The sequence below is a fragment of the Oryx dammah genome, unplaced genomic scaffold, assembly GCF_014754425.2.
Source record: "Oryx dammah isolate SB20612 unplaced genomic scaffold, SCBI_Odam_1.1 HiC_scaffold_8, whole genome shotgun sequence".
NCBI lineage: Eukaryota > Metazoa > Chordata > Mammalia > Artiodactyla > Bovidae > Oryx > Oryx dammah.
The window spans coordinates 48,617,947-48,640,717 of NW_024070192.1; the positions used below are offsets into that span (position 1 = coordinate 48,617,947).

Genomic DNA, 22,771 nt, shown 5'->3' on the forward strand with positions numbered 1-22,771 from the left:
TCTTTTCTAGGGACTCCGCCCTCTGCCATTCTGTCTTCCAAAACCAGAGAGTGCTCCCCGCATGTGTACTTTGATCCCCTGTCCTTGTCATCTGAGTGTTTGTACATCCTCGTTCCTTGAATGCCTTGTTCTTTGCTGCCTATAGTTATGTGTGAAATATTCAGAATATTACACAGATGAGGAGAGATACAGGATCCAGTCTTCTTAAGCGTGGCAGAAACAGAGTTGACATTTGACCTCAAGGCGATGGGCGGGTGATAGGGGCAGCCTGGATAACTTTATTTGAAACTTAAGAATATCCGTGTGGCTCCTTGTTACTTTCTGGGTGGGCCGGTGGCATGGGGGCCATTTTACAGATGGGAAGACAGAAACAGCAGAAGGTAGAAGAATACCTTTGTCTGTTCGTTCCACCGACAGAGACTAGAACTAGCAGCAGAACATGAACCTCCGCGTCCCAGAGTTTCATTTAAGGTGCGCTCAGTTCCCTGGGCTCTGTGTCCACAAGGCCTGAGAAGAGAAAGTAGCGTGATCGTTTTATTTTTTTTTATATTATTTATTTTACTTTGAGCTGCACTGGGTCTTCACTGCTGTGTGGGCCTTCTCTAGTTGCAGCAAACAGGGGCTACTCTTCGTCGTGGGGCTTGAGCTTCTCATTGTGGTGGCTTCTCTTGTTGCAGAGCACTGGCTCTAGGCAAGAGGGCTTCAGTTTTTGCAGTGCATGGGTTCGGTAGTTGTGGCTTCGTTACTCCTCGGCATATGGGATCTTCCTGGACCAGGGATTGAACCTGTATTCCCTGCATTGGCAGGCGGACTCTCAGCCACTAGACCATCAGGGACGTCCCAGTGGTCATTTTACTTTTTGTCCAAATGTCATGAGAGTGATAACATTAGTAAGAGAAGCTCCTAAGGGCCTGCTCTTTCATGTCACTCAAGGTAGTGGATCATGGGTTCCCAGTTCTTCAAACAGTAGGCGGTGGGTGGGCAGATCCTTCAAAATACCTCACTGAGTGGTAAGGACGGACTTGATGGACGTGAAAGACTACCTGCCAGAAGGGAGTCAGGCTGGCTTGGCAAAGACAGCAGCTTGTGTGCTTGGGAAACTGGAAAAAAAGACCCTTAATGGGGTGTGACAATTTGTAGAGTCATAAACTCCTAAGTCAAGGCGACATTGGACGTTTGCAGTGACTTTCAGATCCACTCCTCTCCTTCCACTCTTTGCTCAGCTCTGTGTTTACTGTGACGTCAGGTGGTCGGTAGGCTGGGAGGACCTAGAAATATAAGGGATATAGACGAGAGCCTGCCAGTTCTCAGTCCACTGCCTAGATGTGGTAAAAGCTCTCTTTCTATACCAAGAAATCAGAATTGCAGTTTATGACTTGTCCTCTGGACAGTAACTGTCTCTGGAGGTAAGGCATCTGCCAGTGGTCTGATAGATTCATTCAAGAGGTGATGTATGATTTTCTTATGCTAAAGCATTTTAAAACTTCTGCATTAAGGAGGGGAAAATATCCAATAATCTCATTCCCTTTAGAGAGAACAGGTCCCTAGTACCACTGAATCTGCCAAGAAAAAATAAATTATATGGTGAGTGTGGCTAGGGCTATGTGTTAGGCCTGTAGGGGGGCTAATTCTGCTAATCTTGCTTTTGAAACTTGGTATCAGGCCCTCACTGGATCTCAGTTTCCAAATACATATATTTGTGTGTCAGTACAACATGAAATGTGACTCTTTGGGGTACAGTATCAGAGCTCCTCCCAGGAGCTTGTAGCACCGGGAGCCTGCACTGTGCATTCTCCATCCTTGCCCATGACACTGATGCAAAATGCGAGAGTCAGCCATTGGGGCTCGAGAAAGGAAGGGATGGTTCTTCAGCTCTGGCTGCCTTGTAACTGTCACATAACTTAAAGAGGCAGACTGGGGACTTCCCTGGAGGTCCAGTGGTTAAGGCTCAGAGCTCCCAATGCAGGGAGTAGGGGTTCCATCCCTGGTCAGAGAACTAAGATCCCACAAGCCTCATGGTGAAACCAAAAAATAAATAAAAGAAATAGACTGGCCAGGTTTGAATCCAGGCTCTGCCAACTGTGAGTGGAGTGACCTTGAACAATGTACTTAACCCTTCCAGGTCACAGTTGTGTTAACTGTAAAACAAGGCTTGTAACAGGCTCTTGTGAGGATTAAATGAGTTAATACAGGTAATCCACTGGTACTGTTGTCATCTTCCCTAAGATGCATTTAGGGGCCTGTCTCAGTGCAGCTCTTTATCTAAGACATGGAAGTGAAATACAAACACAACATTCTCTCTACTTTCTGACCCTTGGAAGGCAAAGATTCCTTTAAGAAAATGTTAGATGTCAGTCCTCACTGTGGCAGTACATCCACATATTGACTTTCCCCATAGATGTTATCTAAAGACAATCACACACTTTGGAAAGCCATTAACACCAGAGGCACCGTGTCCGGTCCTGATAGGGTAGTATATGTGTCAGTCATCTGTCTGCGCAGGTCCCCAAGGACTTGTTGCTACAATAGCCCATAATCACTGTAAGGATCAGTCCAGCAATTTGCATTTTTAAAAGTCCCTAACTACCTATTTTCACAACAGACAGGCCCTGTTCTCCAAAGCTCCAGATGGGATCAGTCTCCTTTCTAAAGAGGGCATGTGAGCTTCCTCTCGGAGTCAGCCTCTCTTTAGCATGAGGAATGAGCTCTCAGAAAAGGTGGCCCATCCCCTTGGTTTTCAAGCCTTTCCCCCTGCGCACACGTAAAATAGGGGCACACCTGACCGCATCTGGGGGGTTGTTTAGTTTCTCATCCAGTGTTCCTCGGGTCTGGTAGGAAACTGTACCAGGTCTGTTTGACGCCATGAGTGCGCGGAGGTAATCGGCCGGCAGTCTGCTCCCTGCTCTCTGGTGGAATTGTCATTCAGGGATCCACTGCCTCCGACCCTCTAAGAGAGCCCGCGTGGGCATGGTGGCCTAGAGACTCAGGATGGGAGAGCCCACACGAGCATCACTCTAGAGCTTCTAGACAAAGTCAGAGTTCTGAGGCTCTGCCTGGGCGTTGAGACTCGGGAATGATCATGTTCGACAGCCTGTTATAAATGTGCTAAAACTTAAATTTCAAAGGCTTTGATGTTTGTCACTCAGTTATGTCCAACTCTTTGAGACCTTCTTTGCGCCTCCCTCAGTCGTGTCCGACTCTCTGCAACACTACAGACTGTAGCCCGCCAGGCTCCTCTGTCCATGGGATTCTCCAGGCAAGAATATTGGAGGGGGTTGCCATGCCCTCCTCCAGGGGATCTTCCCCACCCAAGGATCAAACCTGTGTCTCTTACGTCTCCTGCATTGCCAGATGGGTTTTTTACCACTAGCACCACCTGGGAAGCCTATCAGAGCCTTTAGATTTTTAAAGATTTATTTATTTATTATTTGTTTGGCTGCATGGAATCTTGGTTGGAGCATGTAAGATCTTCATTGCAGAGTTTGGACCCTCTAAATTCTGGTGCATGGGCTTATTAGTTGCTCCTTGGCACATGAGATCTTAGTTCCCCAACCAGGGATGGACCCCACTGCATTGCAAGGCGGATTCTTAACCATCACCAGGGAAGTCCCTCAGATTTTTTTCCTAAGAAAAAGCAAATAAATTTTTTTTTTTTTATTCCTCTCCTTGCCATGTACTAGCAAAGCAACTAGCCCAAAGCAACTTTGGGCTCTTGTCTCTTTGGGGCTCACTTTCCTCTATGTAAAATACATTTCCTATCTTAAGGTGAAGACCAGAGGGTCTCTGAATGTTAAATTCGTTTTAATTTCTAGTACTCTCTTATGCTATGAAGATGTGTCTTGACTTGTAGCCAGGGAGCTGTGTTAGGTTGGGGCACTGGTGGGGAGTCTAAAAAAGTGACTACATGTGAGAGAATTCTGTGTTAGTGCGATTACATACTAGTGATACATAAAATTACTATGTATTAGCAAGGTTAGGAATGGGAGTTGTAGAGCATAACAGTTAAAAAAATTTTTTTTCCATATTACAGAAGAGTTAAGTGCCATGTGATGTGGTGATGTAGTTCATGATGAGAACAAGTGGTCCTAGAATTATTACTGGAAGCGAAAGGATCCTTCAAAGTCACACTACCCAACTGTTGTTTGAATTTCCGCTGTAACTCCATTACCAAACAGTCATTCAGTGATGCTTGAAAAACTCGACTGAAGGGCAACTCAGTACTCTTTAAGCCAATCCATTTAATCGGTATGAAGTTCTTCCTAGTCTGTTTCTCTATATAGACAAACTAATTCCTCTTAAATAGTAGTTGAAAACTAACAAAGTGACTCCATGATGCTCTGGCCTATTGTAGAACTGAACAGAACCAAACTCTTTCCCATGTATTTTTGCTGTCAAAGTCGTCTTGTCTCAAGAACAAATGTAGTGAAGATGAAAATGCTCTTCAAAGATAGCAAAGAAATTGGATTCATAACATTCCAGCCAGCTGAAAATATGAAATGAGTTTTAATTACTGGAGGAACAGCTAAAACTCACCACTCTGAAATAGTACTCTCTAGAACCTTAGGGATCTGCTGCATTCTGTCCGCCCAGGCTTTTATGCCTTCCCATCACCCGCCTTGTCAAAAGTCAAGGTCGTGATACAGGACTGGAAGATAGGGTCTTTTTTTTTTTTTTTTTGCTGCACTGGGTCTTCGTTGTTGCACGTGGGGGTTCTCCAGTTGTGGAGAGTGGGGGCCCCTCTCCAGCTGCGGCGCGCGGGCTCCTCGTCACGGTGGCTGTTCTTATTGCCCAGCGCTAGCTCTCTGCACATGGGCTTCAGGAGTTGAGGCTCTTGGTCTTAGTTGCTCCTTGCAGCATGTGGATCTTCCCAGACCAGGGATCAAACCTGAGTCCCCTGCATTGGCAGTGGATTCGCAACCACTGGGCCACCAGGGAAGTCCAAAGATAGGTCTTTTTGAGAGCTATATATTCAGATACTAGTTAAAATCAGTTTAGTGGGACTTGTTTCAGGAATCAGTAGGTTGATGTAGATTGAGGTAGTCTGAAGCCCTCCGGGCACACAAAACCAGGATACTAATTTCTCACTCTCTCAGCTCAGGGAGCAATCTCTGGCTCACACATACGTGTGACCTCCGCTCTATGTCTGCCCTCTGTCCAGAGCATCCTATCCAGCCCCCAGGACTGGATGCTCCCTGAGTCTTGGAATCAAGAGATGCCTCCACTTCACAGGTTCTGGGGTGTGTAGGGTCTGTACATGTTCTGCCTGTCATAAAACATCATCCCTGAACTCAAGCTAAGTGCCCCGCAAGGACTGGTGCCCTCAGCAGAGCAGCTCAGCATCTTCATCTTCCCAGTCATTTAGACGTTATGCCTCCTTGTGCTGGATTTTCTTCACTTTCCTTTCCAGCCATGTTCATCGTTCTGTCTTTGCAAATTAGTGTTCAGTCGAAGCTCTGCTGTTGTGTCTCTCCCTCTCCTCTCCCCTTAACCTTTCTTCTCCCCCCAACCCCTGCCTGAAACCCAAGTAAATTAGCTTCTTACCCTTGCCCCCCAGTTTAAAAAAAATTCCCATACTCCTCCAGCAGTGTCTGTTCTTGGATTTGCAGTCAGCAGCCATCTCCAATAACCATCCGGCTGTCAGCTCTGCAGCTCCCCACTACCTCCCACCTCCCTCATCACTCACCAGAGGAAAAAGAGAGCCAGGGCCAGAGCTTGAAATATATCATGCAATAGTGTATCATGAATTTGTTGTGAATCACAGCGGTGAAGCAGGTTTATTTATTTCTGAGACCTTAAATCAATACAAAGTAGGTCTCTTAGTTCTGAAGCTGGGATGGAGTGTGAAAAAATGAGCCCATTGTACTCTTAAAACTTTGGGGAAAGGAGATGACAGCTATATAATTCCATTTACCAGGCACTAGGGGCTTTAATGTGAAGGTGACAGGGAGCTCTTTGTGCATTTAGAGCACCATATCTTCTAAATAAAAGATCTGTAGACTTGATAGTGGAGCATAGCTCCGAGTTTAATAATCTCCAAGCATTAGACCGAGCCAATATGTTCCCAAGTCAGAGAGGTCCCCCCCAAACACTCATAAATTAAAAGTGCAAGAACTGCACACAGTGGTAGATTAGAAATGCAAGGACTTCAGTCTTCTGGGGCGAAGACAGACCTGGTCCCTGGCTGTGCACAGACTGCTGTGTGAATATGATAAAGACGCAGGAAACGAGACTGTTTAGAAACCTGACTCCTGACTGTTCATCATTCTCAGGAATGTCCCCTGTGCATGGATCCAGATCTGGCTGTGTCCCCTCTCATTCAGAGTGGCTGCCTTCACACAGTCTAATCAGCTAATGTCCACCGTCAGGAGTGTTGAATTATGAAGTGAGAAGCTTTAAGAGCAGTTTAGATTGATACAAATTACCATGCCCAGGCTTCAAGTTTTTCTGGTTGATTCTTGATTGGGTCCTAATAATTTAAATGTCTCAGAGTCTAGAATTTAAGCCCTTTAAAATAGTTTGCACATAAGAGGAAGTGAGAAATCAGTGTTTATTTAGGAAAGGAACTCATCCGAATTTAACCAAGAGTATAAGATGCAAATATGGGACGTCAAGACCGTTGGAACATATCATCAACTTGTGGGTATCTTCATTTTCTATCTAACCCTTTGATAAAATGTCTTCTCAACAGATAAAGCAGGTTTATGCAGCTCAGTAGAGCAACCCTAATGTAATATGACTTTATAGTATATAGAGTTACTAGCTTAATTCTAGCCCAGGTAAAGAATTTTGAAAGAAAAACCCAGTATCTCCACTGGGGAAAACTAAAAGGAGAGGCAAACCAAACTACTCGTTTTGCTTAAGGAAGCCCCAACACATATTAGCACTAATAGGAAAGACTTCTGTTGCTTATAGTAGTTCAACTTGCTGAAAATACCAACCAGGGCTGAGTTTTTATAGAGCAGTGAGAATGATGGCCGTTCACTGGCATTTACCGTGTGAAAGTAAAGGCACAACTGTGCCTGTTGTGTTAAGACAGTAACAGGCTTTTCATGTGTTTTAAGAGGAAAACATTAAATTGCTGCCCACCAGATATAGATGAGAAAACACAAACAGAAAGGCCGAAGAGATGAAAGGTCAGTATTACTCCCCAAGAAGCCAGGTCACAGCAGGCACCAAACTCTGTGCCTCTCCACTGGTGGGCAGAGGCAGTCACACTGCCATCTGCCCTCCAGTACCAACCTCATGTCCCATATCTAGTCAGAAAAACCACTGGGAAGTGACTGGGAAAAAAAATATATATATATATATATATATATATATATATATAAAGAGTTCTCACAACTCAATAATAGGAAACAACCCAGTAACTTTTTAAATGGGTAAGAAATTTGAACAGACCTTTCACCAAAGGTATAAGGATGGGTAAATAAGCACATAAAAAGATATTATCATTAGCACATAAAAATACATTTATCATTAGTCATTCAGTTCAGTTCAGTCGCTCAGTCGTGTCCGATTCTTTGCGACCCCATGAACTGCAGCACACCAGGCCTCCCTGTCCATCACCAACTCCTGGAGTTCACTCAGACTCACGTCCATCGAGTCGGTGATGCTATCCAGCCATCTCATCCTCGGTCGTCCCCTTCTCCTCCTGCCCCCAATCCTTCCCAGCATCAGAGTCTTTTCCAGTGAGTCAACTCTTCGCATGAGGTGGCCAAAGTACTGGAGTTTCAGCTTTAGCATCATTCCTTCCAAAGAAATCCAGGGCTGATCTCCTTCAGAATGGACTGGTTGGATCTCCTTGCAGTCCAAGGGACTCTCAAGGGAGACACAAAAAAAACCACAGTTAGACCCTACTAATATAAATTTAAGTTGACATACTAAATGTTGGTGAGGATGCAAAACAACTGGAAATCTCACATGTGTTGGTGGGACTGCAAAATGGTACACTCACCTAGAAAAAGTTTAGCTTTCTTTTAAAAAAGGTACCACTTACAGTATATCCTAGCAATCCTGTTGTTCAGTTTTTAAGTCGTGTCCAACTCTTTGTGACCCCATGGGCTACAGCAGGCCAGGCTTTGCTGTCCTTCCCTGTCTCCTGGAGTTTACCCAGATTCACGTCCACTGAGTCAGTGATGTTATCTAACCACATCATCCTCTGAGGCCCTCTTCTCCTTTTGCTAGCAGTCTTACTCCTAGGTATTTACTGAGCAGAAATGAAAATGTACATTGATACAAAAACCTGTATGGGGATGTATAGCACCTTTATTCATAGTTGCCTGACACTGGAGACAACTCAAATGTCAGCTAACAGCAAGCAGATGGACAGGTGGTATTATTTCCATAAAATGGAATACTACTCTGCAGTAAAAAAGGAGCTGCCACCTGTGTGAGCATCAATGACTCTCAGATGTATAATGCTACTGAAAGAAGCTAGCATTCTAGAAAGGGCAACGTTGTTGAGACACAAGGATCCATGTTGGTCAGGGGTGGGAGAAGGGAATTGATTACAAAGGAAATGAGAACATTTTGGGGGCTGATGAAAACTTTTGGGGCAGTTGCGGGTGGTGGTTATACACCTGTGTGATGTCAGATTTCATAGAGTTGTACACCTAAAAATGGACAATTTCACTATAAGTAAATTATATGTCAATAGACCAGACTTTTACTTTTTTTCTGTATTTGGAAATAATTTATTGTCAGTGTGCTCAGGTCTGCAGCTAAATGAGCAGTTGATGGATCCCTGAGATGAGTGATTTTATCTGGCATCAGTTTTGACTCTGGAAGTCTATGCCATTTTCTCATACGTTTGACAAGTAAACTGTCATGAGGTTCCTCTCTACCCCAGTTCCTCCTTCTGCCATCTACCTCATTCCTCTATTCTCCCTGTATCTCAGTTTCTTTTTGCATAAATATCATTTCTTTTTTAAAACATTTACTTATTTTTGACTGCACTGGGTCTCCGTTGCTACACGCGACCTCTCTCTCACTTTGGCGCGCTGGCTTCTCATCGCAGTGGCTTCTCTTGTTACAAAGCCCTGACTCTAGAGCATGGCTTTCAGTCATTGTGGCTCACAGGCTCAGTTGTGGCGTGTGGGACCGTAGTTCCTGGGCCAGGGATCCAGTCTGTGTCCCCTACATTGGCAGACGGATTCTTAACCATGGGACCACGAGGGAAGTCCCGTAAATATCCTTTCTATACCACTGGTAGCCCAGTCCCTTTGCTCCAGTTTATCCATCAGCACACCTGACCACTTTGTAATTTTGCTGCTTATAAAGAAGTTTTTGGGCTTCCCAGGAGGCTCAGTGGTAAAGAATCTACCTGCCAATGCAGGAGACGCCAGAGTCCCCTGGAGAAGGAAACAGCAACCCACTCCAGTATTCTTGCCAGGAAGATTCCACGGACAATCCATTGGGGTCGCAAAGAGTTGGACAAGACTGAGCACGCACGCATACACACACAGAGATTTGGGTCTTGCAGTGGGTGGCATTGAATCCAGCCTCGGCTCACACCAGAGGCTGCCCATCCTGTGCCACCAGTATGCCACTGTGTCCCTTCTCTAGCCCCAGCCCGCCAGCTGCCAACCAGCTCTCCAGTGATATAATAGAGGCAACAAAGCAGGAGAGGGATTTGCAACCCTGGGTCTCTGTATTAAGGGACTATATTTTGGAACCCCAAAATATTCTTGGTCTCATCGGCACTGGTCCCATCTCCCTAGAGGATTAATTCCATTCACCCTTGGATGTATTCCTGGAGAAACATTTACACGGTAATATGTGCTGCGCCACTTAAAATTGTTAATTGGAGATTGAATTACTTGTCAGCTTTTAAAAATGTAGTCCTCTCAGGTCAAGGAGGAGGGTGTTAGCACCAGGGGTAGATGAGCTATTACATTTTTTTCTTCCCTTTCCTCTCTTCACTCCCCCTCCCTTCTCCTCTCTCTCATCCTTTCTCCTTTCCTTTGTTCCTATTTTAACACTTCTTCCTTCTTCCCACTTTTTCTTTCTCATCTCTCTCTCCCTTTCTGCCTTAACCAAACCTTTATCAATAACCCGACAGATCCCAGAGTGACTTTAATGTCTAAAATCATGGAGGAAATCCAGTGATGACAGTTGCTCAGGAAATTTACAAAACCCCTCCTGAAATCCTCTTGAGAGTGGAAATACCCTAATGAGAAAGAGGCTGGACTCCACGTGCATAGCTGAATTCTTAGATCCACCAGGAATGTTTAAAGGGGAAAAGGTTGGATAAAGTGGGAGAAAACAGCAGCAGAATTTTCATTTTTTAATGCCTCGATATGCATCATTATTTTTCACATTTGCAGCACACAATTGCAAATATTTGCTTATAAGTCTGAGGGGCCCTGATATAATATGTATATATCAGGACAAAAGCAATTTTTTTTGAAAAAAATTGAGCTAAAGTTGCATCTGTGAAACTTGGAAGGCTCAAAAGCCTGTGTGCTGATGAATATCCTGACAAGTAAATACTACACTCATTCAGTATTACACAGTGATTTCATTTGCACAAAACCTCACAATACTCTGCCACTTCACTCAAACGTCTGGAGCACTGGGGAAGGGAAGAAACGAGTTTATCTTGATCTCCAAAAAGGGATTTAAGGGCGAGAGCAGGCGGTATATTAGACTGTTTTCATTGCCTGTCAGCTGGGGTAAACCTGAGCTGTCTGCAGCGTCTCCAGATAAGCAGCCACAGCAGCAGTGGCTCAGGCCTGTGTGCGTGTGTGCATGTGTGCGTGTGTGTGTGTGTGTGTGTGTGTGTCTGCATTCATTTGTACTGCCTGTGCATCTCAAAATTTCTAAAGACTCTGCAGCTTTCACAGAGCCTCTAACATTGGTGTCTGCTAATCACTGGCTAGAGGCAGTGCCCTTGACACTCAGGTCCGCCAGCTGGAATGACTGAGTGCTGGCTGAGGCTTAATTTTATGTGGAGAGTGAACGGAGATCCTCTTTCAGGCTGAGCCCTCATTCAGCTCTGTCGGCATCGGCACTCTTCAGCAGGGGACCTGAGATGGTGCCTGTTCCTAGTATTTCATGGCACTGCCTCTCAACTCAGACTTAGGAGGAGGCGGCAAAGTAGGGCCTAAGCAGAGGCCCCTGTTTTGAGTGGTTCCTGTGTTTAAGTGGTTATTGATGCTGATGGGCAGATAAACCAAGAGTTTGTATCATGTAGTGTAAAATGTGCAAGGAATAATTTCGGAAATGGAATGTGGCAAGCAGCATGACCTCTACATGAATGGGTGTGTCCAGGTTGAAAAAAACCGATGAATGAAGCTCACCTACTTCATGAAAATGTTCTGTTGATGAGGGTTGTGTACCCTGGGTTTTACCATAGAAGGTTGGTAGGGCAACATCGAAGACTGTAACAGTCGTTCTGTCTAGGTGGGTCATTTTCTCTGCCCTCCTGATGCTCATCGGGGTTAACGTAACTGCTCCAGTGCCATCATTTCAGAGTTGAGCAGAATGGGTTTTGTCTTTGCCCAGATTCAGCTTCTGCAGTTGGAGCTTTTGTTGTGAAGTATTCTAAAATCATTAAGACCACTTGAGTCAGCCCCGACCCCTATCAGTCAGGAGCTGTTGTGCGCCCTCATTCTCCTGGTGCATGCTGCAAACATATGGTCATTGAAGATGAACTGGAGGCTCCTGCCTTCTCTTCCCCAATTGTTAAGTGGCCGTGATTGTTGGCATTTGTTTGTGGTTAGTGAAGCAGGCTTCAATTTTTTTGTGTCCTTCCCCTCTGCACCTGCCCCCACCCCCTACCGCCTACCTCCTGCGATAAGGCTGACCAAAGAGAGCTCTTCGGATACTCTGTCATATAATTTTTATCTTTAGTTCCCAAATGTAATGAATCCTCTCAGAAGGCAAACATTTCTTTAGCCCAGGATGGTGTTCTTGGCTGTAGTAAGCCCTGGTTTTCTTCCTCAGAGGAGAAGAAATGTAGAAATACTGCTGCCTCTTCAGAACAATGCCGAGATGTCAGAACCTGAGTTTCCACTGGTAAAGGGGAGACACGCTAAGTGATAAACTCCTGCTCCTTCCTGATCTGACTCCCATTAGGTGTAAGAATATGGGGTGGAATGGGTGGACAAGGAAGCCTCCAGGAGGGACCCAGTTCTGGAGGCTCTCTTCCTCTTTGAAATGAGCGGGGCAGAGATGTCTGAGGAAGGTGTATTTGAACAGCTAAGCATCTCTTCGTCAGTTTCAGTCCCTTTTTCTGAGATTGGTTCTCTATGGGGCCTTACTGATTTGGGAGAGGCGTGAGGTTCTAAGTGGTTGGACGTTATCAAGTCCTAGAGACGGGGTTTCATGGGAAAGGAAATAGCATTTCTGAGTACAAAATAGCCTTAGCTATTTTCTTGCTTCTAGGCAGCAAGGCATTCTGGGCCCCTGACATACTCTCTGGGTATCAGATATTCAGGGTCAGTGCAGTGTCTCCTTTTTATTTCTTTTCCCCCTTTCCAATTTTATTTTAATAATTAAAAATACTGCTGATCACACCGAATGACTTCTGGCAGAGAGGCAGTCTGTCCCAGAAGGACCAGCTGTGGGCCATCGGGTTTATGACGTCCATAAAACCAGAGCCAGATCGGAGCGCGGCCTCCCTGAGTGACAGGGCTTCTGCCTCCACCAGGGTCCCCCGTCATCTGACTGCTCAGGACATTTGCTGGGGGTTGGGTTTGTTTTTTTTTTTTTGCTCTGTCTTGTTTCCTGGTGCATGTGCGAGTGTGCATGTGTGCACACATTTAAAGATACAAAGGAAACAGGTATGTAATGCCCTCTGCCTGTTAGAAAGACTAAAGCCATAAAAATAACAAACGGCGTGTATTTGCTAGAATGTCAAAGTTATGAGTTTATTTTGTAATGATGTGCTCCTGCCTTCATGAGGTAAACTGGCCGTGGCGGAGGTGTTATTAGTAATATGGACGCAGTGGAGCAGAAAGCCAAGTGACCGAGAGATCAGTGTATCAGTCAGGGAGAGGGCAAATGGAAAGAGACAGCAGGAGAATGAGAATAGAACCGCGGCGCCTGGGCTGAGATGAAAGACAGACCGGGCGGAGGACGGGAGCCCAGTGGTCAGATTCGGCTTCCCCGCTTCCAGAGGCTCCTTCAAAGGCGCTGCTGGGCATGTCGCTCAGCTCAGAAGTGCCTGCAAAGGCTTGTCTCTCTGCTTCCCTAGTAAGGAAAGCAGAAATCTGAGAGCCATTTTGCCTCCCATATTCCTTTCAGAAGAGTCTCTTCCACCTTTCCTCCTGCTGTGTAGTTACTAAGTGAGTGTCTGATTCTTTTGCGACCCCGTGGACTGTAGCCCTTCAGGCTCCTCTGTCCATGGAATTTTCCAGGCAAGAGTACTGGAGTGGATTTTGATTTCCTGCTCTAGGGGTTCTTCCCCACCCAGGGATCGAACCTGCGTCTGCTGCATTGTCAGGCGGATTCTTTACTAGTGAGCCCCTGGGAAGCCTGCCCCTCTTCCCTTTGTAGCTGAAGCTAAATGGAACCCAGGCTGGCTGGGTCCCAGAGAGGTGATGGCTCTGGCTGCCCCCTTCCTCAGCCTTTGGCAGGTCTTGACCCCGGGGCTGACCCAGCCTGCAGGGGAGCCGCTCACAGCTCTGAACAGGAAGGGGCAAAATGGGAATATACAGGTAGAATTTGCTTGTCTCTCCTTTATTAGGTTCTCCCCCAGAGGCTAGAAATGAATAAAAGTAAGGAAGAAATTTTGTGTTGTGGTTATTTTCCAGAGGAGGAGGAGGAGAAAGGGGAAGGAAAGAAAAGGTGGCATACAGTAAGCGGCTCCACAACTGTTAAGAGCTCTCCAGGGCTACCGTAGATGACTGGCAATTACTACACACTCAAGCAGTTTGCAGGAGTCTGTGGTCAGGCTGCCCAGCTTCCATCTGCTGGGTCAGAAAACCTCCCTCCCCAAAAGAAATTATTAACCAATCTTCAAGGGGAAAAGAAACCCTACAATTTCCGAGTCGAAGAATGTTCTTTCTTTTTTTTTTCTTTTTTAAAGGAAACTTTATGGTTTCCAATCACAGGTGCCTTTTACCCTCATAAGAGCTAAACTCCTCCAGGGGTGGATAGACCAGGAAATTGAGACCCTGAAGTCCCTGGAACCTGGGGAGGAAAGGACCCAGGAGAAGTGGGTTTGGGCATAAATCACGGCCCAGTGCCCAGCACACAAAGAGGACTTTAGGCTCAAGGCTTCATGTATGTGTCATGAGTTGCTTCAGGATTTCACTTGAAACATCAAATGTAAAGGGGAAAAGTAACCCTTGGAAAAAATGAGGAGTCCATACCTCTCGATGCTCCTGTTTAACTGAGACTCGTTGCTCGAGGGTGTCAGCAGCCAAGCACTCCCCCTTCTGCGTCTGTGGGCAGCAGTGTGGCGTGGCCTGCGTCTCCGGTCCCCAGCGTTACCTACCACCGTGGTCTCCCCCCAGAGCCCAGGATGCCACCACGCATCTGTAGCGGCTGATATAGAGGGGCTTGCTGGTGTTTAAATTGCAGCAAAGTATGTGGTTGTCTAAAACGCCCTTTGTGTCTTCTGAGTTTTCTTTTTAGGTCGAAGGTCCAGACAGTCCCTCGACACAGCCCATAGAGGCCGGGCTCTCTGTCTTGCAGAAAAAAGAATCCATTTTAGTGGCGGTTACGAGACAGACCTTGCCTTTCTCTCTGACTGGATGAACGTCTTCTCTCTGGCCTATCTCTCTAGGTCCTCGGGAGGGAAGTGTACACCTCGAACAACCAGCTGGGGGGCATCCAGATCATGCACAACAATGGGGTGACGCACAGCACCGTCTGTGATGACTTTGAGGGGGTGTTCACCGTCCTGCACTGGCTGTCTTACATGCCGAAGGTGAGTCCTCCCCACTTGCTGCCAGCACCGAAAAGCCCAAAGAACCCTGCCTTTTCACCACAGCTCACTGCCTCAGCGTGTGAGACTCATTTATGGGAGAAGGATTTGTTTTCTTACAAAATATTCTCTAGAAGCTGTTGATTTCTTTTTTTTTTTTTTCTTAAAGCCATCTTTTGCCTCCTACCTTTCTTAAAAAATGCCTTTGAATTTCAGGGGTCAGGCCTGCTTCTGATGATTTCCAGCCAGGGAAGCCTTGAGTCCTGTCTAGGCTCAGACCCCAGCTTCTCATTGTGGAGCTTTCCCCTTTGTCATCGGTGTCCACCCCTCTAGGGGACTTCCCAGAGAGCCTGGGCACACTGAAGTCAAGAGTCCAATCGCCGCACTTTCTGCCAGGCTCCCACGTGAGACTTGGCGAGCTGCACCTGTTCCTCAGGGCCTGGCTCTCGATTGGGGTGCTTCCAGCTGATGGATGGGACTAACGGGTGTGCTCCGTATGTGGGTCCTGCTCTCTTTGTCTGTCACGGTTGTTGCTGAGTTACGAGTTGTTCACTGACCGCTGTGCTCTTTCCCTCCCATCGCTTTCTAGAGTGTATACAGTTCAGTTCCTCTCCTGAATTCCAAGGATCCAATAGACAGAGTCATCGAGTTTGTACCCACAAAGGCGCCGTATGACCCTCGGTGGATGCTGGCAGGCCGGCCTCACCCAAGTATGTGCATGTTAGAGGGTCTGTGGCACCCTGGCCCTCACGCTTTCAGTCTTTCTTTCCATCACTAACCGATTCCTGCCCAATAGCATGTGACAAAGAAAACAGAGCCCCTGGAGTACCTGGGAATGAGGGAAATCTGGAAAAAACAACAGCTCTCTGAAGGAAAAGGTAGAAAACCCATCAAGAGCAAATGAAAAATGAATGAAGTCAGCTGTTGAGTTCTAAGCACTGTAGTCATTAGTACATCTCTTCTGTTTATTCTGTTATTGGAGCCATTATTACTTAATGGCCTCAAAAAACTTTAAAACAGTTAAATATAAGCCATAAAGTCAAAGAGTGATAGGACCAGAATCTTCGAGCATCTAGTCTGTGTAAACAGAGACGTTTCATTTATTCTGTGGCCATTTTTGAAGCTGTGTTTCTTCATTCAGTGCTGTCGGGCCCTAGTCGGGGCGCGTGGGCTTGCTCGTTGCAGTAGTAAGGACTCTGTTAGTTGCGGTGCGTGGGTTTAGTTGCTCCGCAGCGTGTGGGATCTTCCCAGACCAGGGATTGAACACAGGTCCCCTGCATCGGCAGGCGGCTTCATAACCACTGTACCACCAGGGAAGTTACTGCCCTTCCCTGGTTGGAAGACAGAACTTTTAATTTGATAGCTATATTGAACTAGAACAAGCCCTTCCTCCATATTTATCTAATATATCCCTCTGTTTGGGGGCTTATTTTACCAAACTTAAAAAGCAACAACAAGGGAAAAAAGAGGTAACTCCACCTAAGGCAAATGTACATTCTTGTCTGTCAGTCCACTTGGCGATTTTAACAAACTTTATTTAGCAGGAAGTTCTTTTGTGAAGCCCCAAATCCTCCTGCTACATTTTGAATCTACCTTTTTAGGCTTTTGGGGAAAGTGTTTGTTCTTTTTTGCCTGTTTCTTGCAACTATTCTCTCCCCAACCCCCCTTCAAAGGGCTGTATTTAAAAGAATGGAATGCAGAAGATAAATTTAAAAGTCATTGTGATTTTGCTGAAAGAGAGAGAGGTATTCAGGGACTTCCCTGGCAGTCCAGTGGTTAAGACTTTGCGCTTCCAAAGCAGGGTGCATGAGTTGGATCCCTGGTTGGTGAACTAAGATCCCCCATGCCCTGTCGTGCAGCCAAAGAGTTAAAAAAGAAAAAAAAGAATTCTTCCTAAGGAAAGCTTAGTAATCCTATGTGGGCACCCCCTGAAAAGCCAGGTGGGACTGTGAAGCACTTCCATATACACCATCTTATTTGGATTTCCTGCTTCTCAGAGATAAAATGAGATGGCCATTGTACAAGCTCAGAGAAGTTACGTGATTTGGGCAAGGTCACACAGCTAATACTTAGGAGTTTGGCTTAATTCGGAAACCTAACTATAGACAGAAAAATCACCAGAGTAGGGTTGACTTTAATTTAAAACCTTACCTGTTGCCGCCAATCCCCTTTCTTGTTAATCTTAATAGAATTAAATAGTTTTTCTGACATAGAAAAATCACCATAGTGATCTTTGCCCTACCTCTCATTTTTATACCAAAACTTATAATAAGAGCCACGAGCCTAAGATATCTATCAGTCATAAAATGCAGGACTTTTCTGGGAGAAATCAGAACAAGACCTAGTGAGTGTTCTCCTGGGAATAATACACAGCCATGTTAAGTGGCTTCTAAGTTCTACTGATGAACTGAACATGACCTGCTCTTTGAGGGGGCCCAGTAAAGCCCACCTATAATACCTGTACCCCTCCAATGACTCCCCTCCATCAACCAACATACTAGGCAGGAGGGATTTTAAAGAAAAAGTATTTCCACTTTGAAATGAATTCTGTAGTTCCAAATCATTGTTATGGAAGTAAGAACCATAAAATGATCCAAGCATACGAAGTTAAAATTTCAGTATCCTGGGCTTCCATGGTGGCTCAGTGGTAAAGAATCCGCCTTCCACGGCAGGGGGCATGGGTTCAATCCCTGGTCTGGGAGGGTCCCACATGCCTCGGAGAAACCAGGCCCAGGCACCAGGACTGTTGAGCCTGTGCTCTAGAGCCTGGAGCGGCAACTAATGGGCCCACGTGTCCTAGAGTGCATGCTCTGCAGCAAGAGAAACGCCCAGGCAGCAGTGAAGACCCCACACAGCCAAAAATAAATAAATGGATACAATTATTTTTAACCAAAACTTCGATAACCTGAGGCACTTAGAAGTTTGGTTTAGAACCCTCGTCAAAATCTGAACCCTTTTTCAGGAGTTGAACAGGTGTGTGTGCACGTGTAGACAGGCATTATCCTGGCTATTATTAATGAGAACTGCAGAATAAAATGAATTTGTGATAAACTAAGTTTTCTAGTTTTTGGATAATATTTTTTTCATCAACTCCCTAGTAATTCATCCTGCTGTCTCTGTGCAGCTAACACTCGCTCCCAAATCGAGTGACTTCAGATTTTAATTTAGTGGAAGCGTTAAAGAAAGCAGATGATTCCCTGTGATAAGTTAAAGCAGATATCTTCTAGGTGAAAAGTTAAAGTCATTTATTAGAGGAGATAGTGCCACGATATTCTTCAAACTGACGCCCAACACGAGCCCAGAATCTAAACGATCGGCTTTGGGCTCACGATAGAGAGATAATTTTGAAATGGATGATCACATTTTACACGGGGGCCATAGAGGCAAGGGATGTAGAACACAGTAATTACAAGTTTAGTCTTGATAAAACACTCTCCATCCCGTTTAAGTCAGCAGAGGTTAGCTTGCTCGGACCTCCACTTTTAATTGGTTTTGGACTTGGGTTTTTATGGGGCGGAGGGCCACGTTCAAATTAGAAGACTCACTGAGAAATGGTGAGCTGAGAGGGCAGCTAGGAAACAGCTGTTTGCAGAGGCTTTGATGGGGCCTTGGTCAAACATGGATACCTGTGGAACAGAAGTTGTTTTTCTTAAAGTAAGATGTTGAAAGTCATGTGTCTTGCCAGTGAAGGAAATCCGTGCACAAGGGAGGTTAATGACATTAAGTGTAGGTATCAGAACCTCCTATTTCTGATACCTTTTAAGAGTATATGGGCATGGCCCTTTCTTTCAGTAGGATCATCCTTGTCAACGGTAAATAAAGCAAGTGTATCTTGTTGCTTTTCTAGCAGAGAAGCTCTTCCCCAAATTGGGGTCCTCATCTGATCATTAATATTGATACTTATCATTTGCCTATCTTCATATTTCCATTGAAAGAAAATCAGTGGAATCAAATTTTAAAATATTACCTGTAGTAATTTAATCCTATTTCCCTCCTTCAATGCAGAGCATGACTGTTAGATGAATACAGTTTGTGTTATAATGATATAACAACAGCAAACAAAAGGAATCAGTGGAATCAAACAAAATTGTAAGCTAAGTTTTAAAGTAGAAATAGACATTTTGAAAACATCTTTAATGACTCGGCTGCCTTTTGACAAATGTTTGTGGTGTTTCGTGAAAGAAGCCAGGTTATTTATTTAAAAGCAGGCGAACTCTGCTAGCTGAACCCCATCGTTTAACAATAAATGATGCTTTCGCTGATAAATGATTCTTTTTATTCAGACTAGCAAATGAAATAGGAGATGAGGTCTGAAGGCAGATGAACATTGAGCTGCCTAATGTTTCCATCTACTGTAATATGTTTAAAAACAACAACAGACTCCCCCAAATAACCCCTCAGATCCAACCTTCCACTCACCAGTTCTGGTGTATTTTGAATGAACTGATCATCTTTATTTTCTGTTTCCTTGCTTTCCCTTCTGTAGCCCAGAAAGGTCAGTGGTTGAGTGGATTTTTTGACTACGGCTCTTTCTCGGAGATCATGCAACCATGGGCACAGACTGTGGTGGTTGGCAGAGCCAGGTAAGACCTCTTTTGTTTTGGAAGCAACAAGATGAGGTGGTTAGATAGCATCACCGACTCAGTGGACGTGAATTTGAGCACACTCCAGAAGGTAGTGAAGGACCGAGGAGCCTGGTGAGCTACAGTCCATGGGGTTGCAGAAAGTTGGACAGGAGTTGGTGACTGAACAACAATAACAAAGGGCTATATAGGTTTTTACCATTAATGCTCTCTTTGGCTAAATTTTCTAACAGTACTGGATTATAGTCATGCCCGAGGCAGCCTGACTGGAGCCCTGGTTCCCAGTGGTCATTCAGCATGTAACTCCAGTGACGCATTTAATCTGAAGTCTGGTTTTGACAACATTTCCTTTTCATAATGCCAAAAGCAAAGCTCTCTGGGGGCCATAAAGCCCAACCACAATAGCCATAGCTCACCAGTGACACCCCCCCCACCACGACCTTCAAAGAACATTTTCTTTTCAGAGTAGGTTCCCAGTGAATCAGACTCATCTACTTCTCTATGTGACCCCCCTGAAAGATCCGTGTAACCGGAAGAAGTTCCTTCAGGGCATCGAGATTCTTCTAGTAACAAATGCACTAGACTGGCTTATCATCAGATTTGAATTACCAAAAAAAAAAAAAAAAAGGAGTTGACCTGAAACAGGAGTAAAATAAGCTGGAATAGTTTGCAGGAATACCTCTATTTTTCAAGTGGGAAATCGAAGTTTCTATTAAATTTTAATACCCACTCTGAGAAGCGCTTCACTCCACAGTGAGCCCTGCACGGAATAATCTGCGCTGCTCGCCATAACGAGCACCTGCCAAGGCTGATCTTAATCTGGCCCTGCACCGCGGAGACACGCCGCCCCAGGGACCCACATCTGGAGCTCACCTGCCTCTCGGGGGCAATCAGTTTCCCTTATCTTGGTGAAAAGTGGCACCTGCTCCAGATTCTCAAGCATGCCACGTCGGGGGGAGATTTAGATTCCAGCCTCGAAAATAATTCTAGGCTTTGTGGTTGTCTCCACCCAGCCAGTCAGCAGACCTCGTGTTGCCAGTGACAAGGAGCCATCAGATGGCAAATCCCACAGACGGGCTCTTTCCCTGTGGGTCTGAATAAGAGTCAGCCTGGAGTTGGCCTCAGCCATGGTTCCCCGGGACTAGTTCCCATTTTTTCCCTGGCATCCCAGGCTTCTGCCTCACCACGGGCTTCCAAGTCCCAAGGAGGATTATTCTTTGTGTCTAGAGAAGTCCCATTGGGGAGAGAGCCCCCCTACTTGGGACCTATTGGTTTGTTATAGGGAGTCTTTGAAGGACACTGGGACCAACTTTTTGAGAAAGCATCTCTCAACTATACTCTGCTTCAGTTTTCCCGTCCATAAAAAACATGCCTGATTTTAAGCCTCAGCTAAACCAAACCTTTGTTAATGTCTTTAAGATCCTCCCGTGGGAAATAAGAGAATAATGCTTTCCACTTATGATGGGAAGAGGGCTTGTTCCATGAGCAAGATCAGTCAAGCTTGGCTTCGGTTAGCTCCGCCATTGTTTATTGCAACACTCACCCTGACTCTCTTTCTTTCCATCTGATGAGTTCTGGGCTTCTCACTCCAAACCACATACGCATGCTCACAAGTATATAAAACACAAATGGAGCCAGCTTCTTTCTAAAGCAGTGGCATTTCGAGAAATAAATATAAATGTATTCTTCTGGGATTGTTACTGTAAGTGCTGCCAAAACTCATCTTTGGTATGTATGTTTGGAATATGTGTGCTATTGGCTGTAAATTGTCTTTTATTATTCCATGGCACCTTGTCCAGGGACACACTATAAAACAAGATGTAGCATCTTCATGTGCTAGCCTGATAAAATTTATATGAAGTATAATAGAAAACAGAAGTTGTTCTGAGCTGTTTTCAAGTTCAATAAATAACTGTAATACTCGGATAAAGATGTTCTTTATTAGGTCACATGGGCCCTAATATATAAGTTATAAGTTACCGATTTAGGGTGGCTTTTGCAATTACAAGTTTCCAGTTGGATTGTTAATCATTGTGAACAGAAATATTTCTGAACCCTCCTGTGTACCTGCCGCTCGTTGTCTGGTTGTCTAGAGGGCTTTTGGTTCTGATTCAGTGCAGGCAAGTGACAAGGGGGTGGGTGGTCCCCACTCTGGCCCCTGTCAGGCCTCTTGTGATGACAGGAATCCATCTCCAATAGCCAGTGTGACAACCAAAGACCATCCTCCACGGAAAAGTTTGTTATGGAGATGCTGTGGGGAGTGAGAGACTATAACCCGCTCCAGCCCCAACCCCAAGGAATGCAGTCAGAAGGTGAAGAGTGAGTCACTTTTTCCAGAGTGAGGACTCGCTCTGTACCTTGCAGACTCACTCACACTCACCCACTTTCTCTCTGCCTTCCTGATTTTTACTAGGAAATCGTTATGAGGACCATGTGTGGAAGGGTGTCATGAAGTACAGACGCAGAGGCTTTGAGCCCCTGAAGAACTTTTTTTTAATTAACAGAGCATGGAGATTAAATATATCCTTCCAATATAGATCACCTATTCCACCAAGGTTACTTCTGAAGGTTATCCCTGGCCCCTTGCTCTTTTCCAATGGAAGAGGAAGTTGAGGGCTTGTTTAACCACCTGCCGACACTTGGTGTATATCTTTCATCATCCTGCAACACGCCTGCAAACTCCCCATCCATACGCCCTGTGGTGAGGCCTACTGTCCCGTCACGTCTTACCTGGAACCCTGTTATTAGTAGTCCACAGACAACGGCAGCTCTGTTACAGTGAAGTTTCAGGTTACCACCACCTATCCAACCATTCCCCTCCATCTTTACCAAAGACCTGCTGTGAACTGAGCAGTTTCACCAATTACAGTGATTGAGTCTGTGTGTGTGTGTGCGTGCACGTGTGTGTGTGCACAAGATCTCGTACACGTACTAGGCTGTTGAGTCTCAATGCAGAGGCTTCCCTGGTACAACCCTTGGTTTAAATTTATCCTGTGCTGGGGAATAGGAGTGACTCTGAGGGTACTTTCCTTCCAATTTACCATATTTACCAAATCTGTGAAGTAATATTTTACCCCAGGAAGAGTCCGATTTCCCCCTGCCTCTGTATTTGTTTCCACTTCCCCTCCACCAAGGTGTTGATGTAGGATTGGAAAATAAATGACTAGCTGTAACAGTGACGTGCACCAGGCCCTCACACGGCTTGTTCTTTATCAGGCTAGGAGGAATACCCGTGGGAGTAGTTGCCGTAGAAACCCGAACAGTGGAGCTGAGTATCCCGGCTGATCCTGCAAACCTGGATTCTGAAGCCAAG

The 22,771-nt window shown here is 45.4% G+C and overlaps 1 protein-coding gene across 2 annotated transcripts in view; it reads left to right on the plus strand.

The window, feature by feature from the left end:
• ACACA (acetyl-CoA carboxylase alpha) overlaps window positions 1-22,771 on the plus strand; it is a 242,720-nt gene that overhangs the window by 184,311 nt on the left and 35,638 nt on the right. For both annotated transcript variants that reach the window (XM_040244115.1, XM_040244114.1), the window contains exons 45-48: window positions 14,735-14,878; window positions 15,465-15,585; window positions 19,362-19,458; window positions 22,675-22,771. In XM_040244115.1, coding sequence (XP_040100049.1) covers window positions 14,735-14,878; window positions 15,465-15,585; window positions 19,362-19,458; window positions 22,675-22,771 — 459 coding nt within the window. The remainder of the gene's footprint in view (window positions 1-14,734; window positions 14,879-15,464; window positions 15,586-19,361; window positions 19,459-22,674) is intronic.